Source organism: Stomoxys calcitrans, chromosome 2 (assembly GCF_963082655.1).
Source record: "Stomoxys calcitrans chromosome 2, idStoCalc2.1, whole genome shotgun sequence".
Taxonomy (NCBI): domain Eukaryota; kingdom Metazoa; phylum Arthropoda; class Insecta; order Diptera; family Muscidae; genus Stomoxys; species Stomoxys calcitrans.
The window spans coordinates 235,403,496-235,417,411 of NC_081553.1; the positions used below are offsets into that span (position 1 = coordinate 235,403,496).

Here is a 13,916-nt window from a genome sequence, read left to right on the forward strand (position 1 = left end):
AAGACCTGCCGCAGAATCTCTGTTCTAAAACGTTTTGTTCTGTTTTCTACTTTACAGTGCCATGTTCCCATTATCCCCTTACAATCAACACGAACTGAATTCAACCGATTCCAATGAAACCGAGAACTACGAAGCTTTGTTGAGTTTAGCTGAACGCTTGGGAGAGGCGAAGCCTCGAGGTTTAGCGCGCAACGAAATTGAGCAACTTCCTAGCTATAAATTTAATCCTGAGACCCACAATGGTAAGAGATTTACATATATATATATCATGTATCTTTCGAAAAACAGCCGTTGGCCCTGCCATATCGACTTTATGTAGAACAAACAGAACAGTTGGTTCAATATGTTATGCACCCCATTTAAATTAAAAGCGACTTTAATCGTCCATCGTATTACTAGGCTCCAGGATTCACTGAATAAGGTTAAGCCAAGCGATCAGCCGATATACTTTTTTTTTAATATTTGGCAGTACTTGGCATTGAGGATGTCAACTTGTTCTCTTTTTACATTCATTCTTTGTTTACGTTTTCTCCTATATGATGACATTTTCAATCGTCAGATTTGACATCCTTAATGATGTTTATGGGGCCTATCCACTTTGTGTTTTTGCATGTGACCTAACCTTCTATTAGTGAATCCTGACTAGGCTCTAAAGCACCCAGTTTTTATACCCTCCACCATAGGATGGGGGTATACTAATTTCGTCAATCTGTTTGGAACTCCTCGAAATATTCGTCAAAGTATATATATTCTTGATCGATATTTTAAGTCGATCTAGCCATGTCCGTCCGTCTGTCTGTCGAAAGCACGCTAAATTTCGAAGGAGTAAAGCTAGCCGCTTGAAATTTTGCACAAATACTTCTTATTAGTGTAAATCAGTTGGGATCTTGACTTCTTGCGCCATTAGGGGGCACAATTCTTGTCCGATTTAGCTGAAATTTTGCATGAGGTGGTTTATTATGACATCCAACAACTGTGCTGAGTATGGGTGAAATCGGTTCATAACCTGATATAGCTGTCATATAAACCTATCTGGGGTCTTGACTTCTTGAGCGTCTAAAGGTCGCAATTCCTATCCGATTTGGCTGAAATTTTGCACGACGTGTTTTGTTATGACTTCTAACAACTGTGCTAAGTATGCTTTAAATCGGTTCATAACCTGATATTGCTGCCATATAAACCGATCTAGAATCTTGACTTCTCGAGCCACTAGATGACGCAATTCTTATCCGATTTTGAAATTTTGCAGGAGGTGTTTTGTTATGACTTCTAACAACTGTGTCAAATATGGTTCAAATCGATCAATAACCTGATATAGCTGCCATTTAAACCGATCTGGGATCTCAACTTTTTGAGCCTCTAGGGGGCGTAATTATTATCCGATTTTGTACAACGGCTTCTCCCATGATCTTCGACATATGTGCCAAATGTGGTCCGAATCGATCTATAGCCTGATACAGCTCCTATATAAACCGATCTCTCTATTTTACTTCTTGTGTCCCCAAAAGGGCGCAATTCTTACTCGAATTGGCTGAAATTTTACACAATGACTTCTGCTACTACTATGGTCTCCAGCATTCAATTCAATTATGGTCCGATTCGGACCATAACTTGATATAGCTCCAATATAAAATCAATTCTTTTCTTTTATCCTTTGTTTGCCTAAAAAGAGATATCGGGAAAAAAATCGACAAATGCCATCTATGGTGGAGGGTATATAAGATTCGGCCCGGCAAAACTTAGCACGCTTTTACCTTTTTTTATATCACACCTAATGTAAGCTTTCGATTTTTTGTTGTTAATATTTCTAAAAAGACTTCAAGCCGCATTTTGCCAAACAAGGAAAAGTCAAAAGTTCTGATTACTTTTCGTACTTTTCAGACGACTTTTTAAAGTAGGGCACTTGTGCGAGTAGATGATGCCGTAGAGTTATGGAAAAACCAATTTGTCTTATGATGTCTCGGTTTAATTTTACTGGGGCAAGTGTGTATGTACACTAAAAGAAAACGGAGTCAGATTCTTTATGTGCGTCGCCTAAGCTACTATGGTTTTCCAATAAAATAAAATTGTATGAGTGAGTCTGAAACTTTAGACTCTAATCAACCCCTAACTTTTTAGAAGTTAGGGGTTGATAAGAGTGTTGGAAAAATGTTTTGAAAACTTCGACATTCTTTTCACTGCAAGCAGAAAATGAGAGAATAATTTTCATATATCATCCAAGGTGGTCCATTTTGCATATTTTTCCGAGTAAAAGAACTTCATGATATTTCAATATTTTAGTGACTAATTTGAAATGTGCTATTATTCTCGTCATTCCGTTGGTTACACATCGAAATATAGATTGGTTGATCGTTAAGTCGTTCTAGACTCTGTCTGTTCGTCTGTCAAAATGACCTTTCGCCTTTTTTGAGCCTCAATTTTTGTTCAATTTGAGGGGATCTTGGTAAAGGGGATCAATTTGAGGGGATCTTAGTAGGATCTCAATACTCAGCAATGTCTTTAGGTTTATATTTATTGTTGCATGGGCACTGTCAGGATGCCGAGAAAATCCATGTCAATTTTTTCAAACCTGACTGCCTTTTGTTTTTTGAAATTGAAAATGTGGCTTTAAACCAAATTCAATAAAAGAACATTGTGTACTTCACCATGCAGAGGCCACCGTAGCGCAGAGGTTAGTGCGTCCGTCTATGACGCTGAACGCCTAGGTTCGAATCTTCGATCTCAAGTGTCATCTCACCTTTCCATCCGGCTTTACTTTCGTCACCTCGAATATATCGCGATGGTATGACCTGCTCCTATCCTCTATCCATTCTACCATCGCCTTAAGTTTTATAGCTGCAGTGACTGCCTCACACCTAATATGTATGTCAATCGGCCGGATATCTACAATACTCTGCAGTGCCCTTGTGGCCGTTGAGGCCACCGTTGCGCAGAGGTTAGCATGTCCGCCTATGACGCTGAACGCTTGGGTTCGAATCCTGGCGAGACCATCGGAAAAAATTTTTCAGCGGTGGTTTTCCCCTCCTAATGCTGCCAACATTTGAGAGGTACTATGTAAAACTTCTCTCCAAATAGGTGTCGCACTGCGGCACACCATTCGGACTCGCCTATTAGAAGAGGAGGCCGCTTATCATTGATCTTTAACTTGAATCGGACCGCACTCATTGATATGTGAGAAGATTACCCCTGTTCCTTAGTGGAATGTTCTTGGGCAAAATTTGCATTTACATTTGCCTTGTGGGCGTGATCCTCATCGCTCCGCCTATGACAAGACAAAATTTTCTTTGCACCTGTTGTATTATCCTTACGTTGCGCATTTTCTCCATCGCAGTCCACCAAACTACTGAGGTGTAAATAGAAATTGGTCTATTCAAGCTCCTGTAGAGCCTAGGATTCTTATTTCCAGCTCATGGCTCGTCAACATAGTGCCCAACATCTGTGAGCCTTCTCAGTAAGCTCTTGAATGTGACACTTCCAATTCGCTAATCTATCCAAGATCAAGTATTTTTTACCTTGTCATATGTCAAAATCGGTGTATTGAGGAAACGACTTGCATCAAATAGGCCCACCTTCGTCTTTCTCGTGAACCGGCAGATTTCAGTTATCTCTGTGTTAACATTGAGACCCCTGGGTCTAGGCCAGTCGTATGTCATCTGCAAGAACCTTTCGGCATAGCTAATTCGGATCCTTATATCTTAGAAGTATTATAACATCGTCTGCGCAGCAGATCAAATTTCTCCTCAGTCAGCATCCGTAATAGGTCATTTATGGTGGTCACCCATAAGAGTGGCGATAAAATTCCCCCCTGTGGCGTGCCTAGTGCCACTTTCTCCCATATATTTATGTCATAAGACCCACAATGTATCGAACTGTTCCTTACCATATGGTTTATTCAGTCTGTAAGGACCCCGTCAACCCGGTACCGTTCTAAGGATTGGATCAGTGTGTCGGTCCACAATTGAAATTCAGAACAGCGTAATAATTAAGAAACTATGAACTATGTAATAATTAAGAAATGTTTTCATGATGTGATCTATATTTATTTTCCAATATTTTCAACAATAACACATATAGGGTAGGGGTTGTTCTTGGAATTCTAACCCTTGCACTTAGAGTTAATACAGCTTCGTCTATGACTGAATCTGAATATTGCAGTCGCTGCGGTCTACTATTGAGAGGTACCACGCAGTTTGCCTTTAAGGCTCTATTACACGGTTTATAGTTGTCATGTCAAATTTGGCACATGTAGAGTTGTGCATGTCGTGTGATACAAATGAAACTAACACATGAAACTCACTTTTCAAAATAGTGAAATTTTTTGGATTAGAACGTATTCAATTCCTTCTGACAAAAACATAAAGAAATCAGCTGTTTTTGTTGTCAGTCGCATGAAAGCAACCCGAAATGAAATTATTTTCACAAATTTATGATTTCACCACCTAACCTTTAGGTTATGCCATACGAAAATAACATACAAGTGTGATAGCAAAAATGATAAATCGTATGTAAATTGACAATTTTGAAAAACATTTTAAATTACATGTGAATACAAAAAGTGACATATCATAAGACAACTGCGGCTTTAGTTCATTTTAACCGAACGCAATGAAGCTTCATTGAATTCAAACAGATTAAATTTTTGCAGATAAATTATCAGATGACAGATGCTATGGCTACTATGTTATACCGGGTTAGGTTAGATTGAAAAGAGATTGCGGATATTAATCCGACCATGCCACTATGGACAAACACCTAAGGCAGTAATCTGTTTGTTGTGCCCTCTAGAAAAGTCAAAAAGCATAAGCGTACGTGTGAATAATGCAAAATCCAGCGTAAAGAACATTTTCATTTTGGCCACTACTGAATTAAAAACTAATTATTAATTTAACTTTTAATTTAATTCTTAAATGCTCACGAACTGAATCACAAAAAACTCTGGTTCAATGTAGTTGCTTTCGTTGTGTCTCGTTGCACGACTTTTGTTAGTGTTATGTCTAGAGCAGTTATGCCCAGCTCCTTACTGTAGCGTTGATGGCAAGTCACATGCGTTCTCATGCTCTTTGTTTCAGTCGTTGTTGAGACATGTTGAGAATGCGTGTGAGTAGCCATCAACACTACCGTAAGGGGCTGGATATCGCTGGTCTAGAGTCCGGATTTTTTTTTTGCAAAATCGTAATTTTTGTTTCTATTATTTGGCAAATGTAGTGCTTTGAAAATTCAAATTGGCTAGTAAATATGTAATATATCGACTCATTTGATTTTGCATAAAAACTGCAACATATGCGTCATATTTCCCAAACAATTAATAGACAATTCAACTTAGTACTAGGCTTAATATACAACAATAAGCCCAACTGACCTCCGAGAAAACTCACCTTTATGGTGAACAAGACATTCAACATAACCTTAAACCTATAAATAATTTTTAATTTCTTTTCCAGGCGATCAAACATCTTGTGTCGTTTGTATGTGCGATTTTGAAATACGCCAAATACTACGTGTCCTGCCGTGCTCACATGAATTCCATGCAAAATGTGTTGACAAATGGTTAAGGGTGGGTGTGCCAAATCAAAGTGTAGCTTTGGAATAACTGGGGCCGAATTACCGCATACGTGAATGAGTAAAATTGTTCGAAATCTCTCTATTATGAATTATGTATGTATTTCTTTATAGAAGAGAATTTTGAAATTTAAGAACGCAAATGTTTAAGTCGGTCATAATATATAAAAAATTTTACACTAAATGTTTAAAATAGGAGTATAACATATATTAAATACGAGAAGAAATTACATTAGATTCGAAAGCGCACTCGATCACGTATGTGGTAATTCGGACCCTGTATTGAAATTCTGTAACTTATGCGATAAATTTCATGCCAGTAATAGATCAAAGCATATCACTGCGAATTACCCAATGCAGATGTTGGTTAAGCTCTGTCGATGAGTTAAACCCAGTAACTGTATGCAGCGGCTCTAAGGAACATTCTGTTGACTATACTCAACGTCTTATAAAATGTAGCTGCCATAACCACTAACAAGTGTTCACTCAATGAGTTGGGGAAGTATTCCAATGCGAACACTAAGGCGGATTTAAACAATGGTCTCACGCGAACAGCTGAAAACAGCCGGCCAGTTTGTCGGGTATTAAGAGAGTCAGATTTTTGTTTGAATTCTCTTTGTTGTTATCTTCTTTCTTTGTGTGTTATTGGCACAAAAACGATCAGCTTAATGACAAGATGGCGCTTTCACCATATGGTTTTTATATTGTTGTACAAATGAGACAACCTTTAAATAATTCCGCCATGTGCAAACACGTTAGTGGTTTTGGCAGTAAGACATTTATTTATATGTATAAGTTACAGAATTGAACAGCTAATGTGATATTTAAAGTTTATTTATGAAACAATGCTAATTATAAATTCTCCTTGTCCTTAGTCAAATCGAACTTGTCCCATTTGTCGTGGCAATGCTTCCGATTATTTCGATAACCCAGACCAACAGCGTCTACAGCAACAGCAATCGTCACAACTACCTGCAAATCAATCAACGACCGCAGTCCCAGTGACTCCTAACACCAACAACGCCAACAACACTGCATCAGTCCAGGCAACAACATCAAACATCAACAATGCCAGCAGCAATACCAGTCAGGTTCAGCAAAATGGTCAAACTATTACAACAACAGCCCACTAGAGGACAATGAAGCAATTTTGTCGAAAACAGCAAATCCAAACAACGAATTTTACTCTCACTCTCAGACTTCTCCAAACAATCTCCTAAACTATTAACTAACACTCACGTCAGTACCTTGGGCCGCGAGTGTTATCATCGTCAAAAGAGAGGTCGCTATCTATGAGTATAATTGCAGCACACAAGACGCGGACGGGCCATAGAACTGATAATGGCATATTAACTTATTTCCCCCTATACCTTGCACGTACTTTTTCTCCTTACCAATTGTATGAGAAGACGGATGATTAAGAATGTAGTGGAATGTCCACACGCATGCCTATCTCAAAAAATATGTGTCAATGAAATTACCCAATACTTTATAGATTTTACTATGAGAAGCTCAAGGAAGTGACTTAAAAGACAATTGATTTTTATTCTTGCTTCACCTTAAACAGCATAATAATGAAAAGTTAATGCATAAAAAAATATGTTCTCTATTAAAGACTTTTTTCCAAAATAATTGTTGCATGCAGCATACATACTATGTAGAATGTGATGGTATGCACTCACACATATTCACTTAAATGAAAAAATATATACAACAAAAACACATACATATGTACTATTAAGTCTGGTTAACTGAGAGTCAAAGCCAGGTAAAGTCCATCTCCTTACATCTGTGCATCGATGCGATCGATGGAGCTACTCTGACATTTGGTGGCATTGACCAGACACTATTCTCTTTTAGTCTAGCATTTTTGTCGTTTTTTACATTATTATTATTATTATTATTATATAATTAACTTGAATATACTTGTTTGTGTTCTTGCAATTAGCGATGGAGCCAATAAGCAGCCATACACAAATCGTGATTAATAGAGTTTCATTTTAAACAAATTAACGAACAATAATACCAAACTGTAAACAAAAAAGCAATCTTTTTTCAACAAATTAAATTAAAATCAAAACAAAATGAACTATGATGTATTTTTAAATATTTCTGAAATTAAGCTAACTTCGAAAAACCCTAAATTCTTAATAACAAACAAAAAACTTATGAAAACAAAAACTTTTTTACTTAGTGTCTTGTTTAGAATAACAAAATCGTGCATCATATAACAGTCATTCCATAGTAGAACCGAATGCCAATAAATGTTGTAGCGTTTATTATTTTATAGCCAGATTTTTATGTTGTTTGAAAAAAAGATTAGGATTTGAATGATGAATTTTTCGCTATGCCCAAGACAACTACTTTTCATTTCAATATACAAATTCTATTTTTAATCAACCAATTGAATAGTTTCATTGTGATGTTGACGTTTTCGAATGCGAACACATTCCGTACAAGTGCTACTAAGTTCTATGAGCAAAATAGCTTCAATACTGTTGCCGTTGTTGTATATTGTTGCTTGACTCTTGTTTGTGTTTTGACAAAGAAAAAGAGTCCGTCGGTTTTCGCAATAGTTTAATAAGCATTTTCGCTGTGAATGAAGTCAGTACTAGGCTTTATAGGGAGAACTTTCAGCTTCTCACAAATACGTGAAAACAAGGGGTAGTCTTCCTAAAAATGCATAAACTTTCCATTGAATGCAAGGAAAACTGTACATATAAATAAATAAAGTAAGAAGAGAGAAGTGTATGCAGTATATGTACTATATGAAAAAAAACATTTACTAATTGTCGATATTTGTCATTTTAAAAAAATATTTATTAAAGTATCTTTCTTTCGGAGAAAGAGAAATTTTACGCAATTCGTCTACACTATTTCCTCATATTCCCACAGGATGGGCATAATAACACACAAATAAGGTTTGCCTTTAAGCGAAAAACAACAAGGTTGATTTCTTTTATACAGATGAGCGCTGTCCAAATCACGCTTAGCATAGTGATATGGGACATTCTTTTTTATGTACGAGTTTGAACGACGTGTCACAGAGCGATACAACTTTGTTGAGAAGTTTTACAACTCAAAACATGCATTTCATCTACATTAGCGTTATGTCGTCAGCATATATTAAGAAGCTTAGAGAAATTTGAAAAACCCCGTTTACATTGCTCTTTAAATCCGGATTTAATGGTTCGATCATCTGTTTTCCCTTTATAAAATCAGCTGACGAGAGTCTTAAATCCGGATTTAATGAGCAGTGTAAACGGGGTTTAAACCCATTTTGATGTTAAAAACTTATACATTTTTGAATGGTTTCTGCTGAGCGCTTTTTTCCTTTGCTTCGATATTCTTGCCATGAATCGAATCCTAAGTTTAGCATTCAAATGAAAAACTTTTCTTTACATTTGTCAGAAATTAACTGGCGACAAAATATTTCTTTCGACCAAAAAAGTACCCCTTTTTATGCTTTAAAATCTTATGTACATTACCAGTTGAAAATTTGCGCATTGAAAATATTATTGTTTCGAAGTTAGTTTTTCTTAATTCTTTGTAAAATTCATTCATGGCAATTATGAAAGCATAACTCCTTTACGGTGGAGGGTGGCTGCCTAATAATGAGTCCGGTGTGAAGGGAATCAAAACAAGCGAATCCTTATACTGCTCGCTCGCTCTCTCTCTCCTACAAACTGAAAATTGAAGTTGCCTCAAGCCATGGTGTTTTCTATCGAGCCCGAGGCCCTCTCAAAATTCTTACGTACTTATGATTGTTTATTATTGTTTTGTAGTTCTAATATGAATCCTGGCTACCTCTCTGATATCAACAATCCAATTTTCTAATTCGATTATAACAAATCCTCCCATTTCTCCAAATTAAGCATACAAAACGTTTCCAGACTATTTTTTATTCTTCGAATTATAAATTTAATGTCCAGAACTTTTATTTAATGTTCGTTGTATTATGGAATGAACCATATGGTGTGTGTATGTACATATGTGTGCCGGATACTACCTGCATACTATTTTTAAAACTCATATAAGAAGATGTGACTGAAAATTGATACATTTCCTTTAAGAATTATGAAACTGATGTGAATTGTTATTTTTATAAAGAATACTGCACTATCAGTTGATGTGAAGGCACCTTATATCACCACACACACACAAATGTTGTGATGTATGTATTTATGTATGTTTGAATATAACTTACGAAGGGAAAATTGTTTTGCCTTATCTAGGTTTGTTTCAAGTTTTGTTTGCTTCTTACATTTGTAATTGAAAATTTTTGATTATTTGGTTACTTTTGTTTAATAGTTTTTGTTAATTCACCTTTGATTTTTTAGTGCTTGATTGATTCACTTGTCGACTTGTGCGAGACACCATGTTGATAACTAGGTATATTTAAGAAGGTAAAGTCATAAAGTCACAACAACAACGAAATCAATGAAACAACCTTGTGGGAATGGGACTAGAAATTCTCTCTCTACTGTCAAACCTATGTACACTGTCAAATTGACATTTTAGTTTTTATTTGCATTGCCACGTGCAGCAGCCATAAAATTAAACATTAAAAATGTGCAAAAACAAACAAAATGTTAAACAACTTTTAAATCTAATGGCTGGTACTATGTTCGTTTTTCACCAATGAAAACCTATGTTTTTCGGGATCACTTGCTTGAAACACTACACAAATAACAATGATAAAATAAAAATTTCATTAACATTTTACCATAAGTAAAGGGAACTGTCTTGCTGAATTAAATCAGTTTTTTGCTTTTAAATCTATTATCTAAAAATAATAATCGGCGAGAAATATAGTACCAGCCTTAAGGATGTGTGTCGAATGGTATCAACATTTTAGAGATAGTAAAAATATGACGTTAAGTGTGGTGAATAATTTTTGAGTATCCCGGGGGCTAGTAAGATTTTTGACAGCACAGCAAATTTTTACGTTTCATTGAGCAAAGTCCCATGTCAGTAATAGTAAATTCATTTGCGTTTTGTTAGCCAACTTTGTTAGCCGCCTGCATTGTGGCAGACGCCACTAAATTTAAATGACTAATTTGGCATAAATTAAGTAAAAATTATTCTTTATTATTATTGGCAACGGGATTCTAAGAGGTTGTTATTTGACAATAATGGACAAAAGTACAGTTTTGTGTTCGTAGTTTATGGAAATGATGGCGCCACCGTTTAGTAATTTTTCTATAACAGCGTCAATATAGTTTGTTTACCCGGCATGAGTTTGGTTCATCATTTTAATGTTAACAATAGAAAAAAATAGAAGCAAATTGGCATTTGCATTCATTTTTTTTTTTTGGAGTAATGGCTTCAACCGTTAAAAAAAGTAGTACAGATGTTTTTAAAATAAAATTGTTTTCTTGTTTTCCTCTTTTCCAAAGCAAGATCTAAAGTATCTCCATAATGCAACGTTCCCATTTGAAAGATAACTGCTAGTGCGCACATCTTGTTAACTTTTGATTTTTGACAAATGTCAAAATTTGTCAGTGTTAGAAAAAATGGTTGATTGGCACAGCAAAATTAATTCCTTTTTCTTACCAGTGTAAAAAACAACCCCTTACTCACCATAGGAGATAGCTATCATTCGACAAACGCTCTAAACAAACTATTTGACATAATATTGTATTTGGATACAACTCTGAAATTGGAAAATTTTATCAGCCGCTACCTTCTTAAATCTACCTAGGTTGAGTACAAGTTTAACGGTATATTCACTCTCTTTCTCTCAATATCTTTCTCACACTCTCGTTTACTACAATATATTTAAAATAAAAGCTATATTTTTTAAAAGAAATTGCTAATACTTAGGTGGATGTACAAATAATTCTTGTTACTGCACTTTTGTCTTCAATATACATATATGTATTTAATATTTATGTAGAGTACGTGCTTTGATGTTTTTAGATTACAAAACTACACACGCATACTAAAGTAGGGTTATAATTGTTAATCCAGTTTAAAAATGTCTGCAACAAAAGACAGTGCTCAATAAACTAACACCACTGAAGAGCAATGGCAGAAAGCGAGTGAATGTCCGAGTTTGTCAATTTTAAATAGAAGAAAACGCGGCTTCGGCTTTCGAATTTGAAAAAAAATAAATAAAAAAAATGAGTAGCAATAGCAAATGAAAAGTATCCCTGTCAAAAGGATTTTGATAACAACATAACATATATAAGTACATACATACAAACATACATCTTGCTGCATACAAGACTATGTATAATTATTATACTATAAGCAAACAAATAAACAAGTAAATGAATCCTGCCCTCCATTTGCAACTTAGTATTTATGTAAAACTTTAACCTTAATGAAGTATATAAAAATAGGAACAAAAAAAAAATATTCATACAAAAAAAACGACAACAGAAACACACATTAGAAATATTCTCTTGTGAAGAACTAACGCCAAATAATACAACCTTTTATGCTTTTTTATTTGTGCTATAAAAGAAATATAAAACACCTGTATTAATTAATACCTGTATGATGAATAATAACAAATGAACATCAAACAAAACCAGAAAGAAGATGAAGAAATATATAGACATTATATATATATATATACACACACTGTAACCTATAGACTAAAGATAACCTTACGAAGTCAACGATTTGATCTTAATCAAAGTTTCTCAACTCCTACCACTCCCACTTCCATGTCCAAAACAAAACCAACAACCGCTGTAGTAAAAAAAAATTAGGGCCCCTTCTCACCTAAGGCGTATGCGTAATACGATTATTCGAATTACTCATCCCTCATACGCACTGTATAGTTTAAGTCGTTTGCTCTTTTTTATATCTATGTATGTGTATGTAAGCTCTACTTTGATTACCTATAGTTAAACATTTTTACTACAAAACTGCAACCGCAACCACAAAGCGTTAGTAATTCAAAGAAAAAAAAGAAAGACAGAAACTACCAACAAACAGACCGACAGACAACAGATAAAAAAGTTCATATTACTTTCTATCTACTCACTAACAAAACAAGAAAAAAAACTATAGATTAAATGGTGTTTCCAAAAGACCATTTGTAAACGTGTTGTGCTTTTTCTAGATTTTAAAATTCGTAATTATAACTTAATCAAAACAATAAAAAGAAGAAAAAATAATAAACAAATACAAACATTATATTATTCAATTTAATTCAATCCAAGTAAATGGGGTATTGTTTTATGATAAAAACAAATTAATAACAAAAAAATATATAATAATAAAATAATAGCAACAACAAATATATATATATATACATACTTATATATACAACAATAACAAAAAGGTAATTTTTATACGTGCACTCATAATTATTTACATGTATTTAGACTTATATATATATCTATATAAATACAAAATAGTATGTCGTCTTGAGTTTGAGTTTATTCTAAATGCCTGATATATACAAATGCAATTGGGTATATCAAGATCTTCAAAACCAACAACAACAATGGAACAATAAAAATCACGACAGAGAATCGTTTTTGCTTGATTCGTTTTTCATTTGATTCAATTTTCAGTTAGTAAAGTAACACCATTTATAGTTTCAATAACCTGAAATTGTTTGTAAACTTTTACATGTACATACATATGTACATATGTATACATATGCATGTATATGGTTCGTAATTGCTTAATTTTATGTAAATGCCCCCACCCCTTAACTTAGGATATTAACGAAAAATAAAATTTATATAAATTTTTGCTGTGATGTATGTTAAATAAATAAAACAAAATAAAAACATAACTTAAAAAACAAAAACACACACACACACAACCTAAAAAGGCAAATATTAATATAAAACCATGCAATTATATGATAACTTTTTAACTTTCTGTATTCAATTCAAGTTTTCTAAGAGACAAAGGCAAAAAAAAAAACAATTAGTCAATAAAACATACATACATTCATACCAACTGTCTATATCATATACTCGTTTTAATTTCTTACCATCAGCTGTTATCAGATGACATGTATTTAGCATCTTTGCAAGTTGTACGCATCATCTGATACACTTAAGAGATTTGTTGGATTAGAACGGGCATTATTTTTATATGAACAATTAAAAGCGTGCGCCAGGATTCACTAATAGAAGGTTAGGTCACTTGCGAAGACATAAGTGGATAGGCCCCATGAACATCATTATGGATGTAAAATCTGCCGATTGAAAATGTCATCAAATAAGAGAAAACGTAAACAGAGAATAAATGTAAAAAGAGAACAAGTTGCTAAGTATTACCAAAAATTAAAAAAAATTTATATACGCGGCTGATCGCTTGGCTTAACCTTATTCAGTGAATCCTGAGCGAGCGCCAAGGCGGATTTAACAAGGTGGTCACAC

The 13,916-nt window shown here is 34.5% G+C and overlaps 1 protein-coding gene across 6 annotated transcripts in view; it reads left to right on the forward strand.

Moving 5' to 3' along the window:
* LOC106089565 (E3 ubiquitin-protein ligase RNF38) overlaps window positions 1-13,503 on the forward strand; it is a 48,464-nt gene extending 34,961 nt beyond the window's left edge. For all 6 annotated transcript variants that reach the window (XM_059363566.1, XM_059363568.1, XM_013255433.2 and 3 more), the window contains 3 exons: window positions 58-242; window positions 5,442-5,554; window positions 6,435-13,503. In XM_059363566.1, coding sequence (XP_059219549.1) covers window positions 58-242; window positions 5,442-5,554; window positions 6,435-6,692 — 556 coding nt within the window. In that variant the 3' untranslated portion in view covers window positions 6,693-13,503. The remainder of the gene's footprint in view (window positions 1-57; window positions 243-5,441; window positions 5,555-6,434) is intronic.
* The last annotated feature ends 413 nt before the right edge of the window (window positions 13,504-13,916 follow it).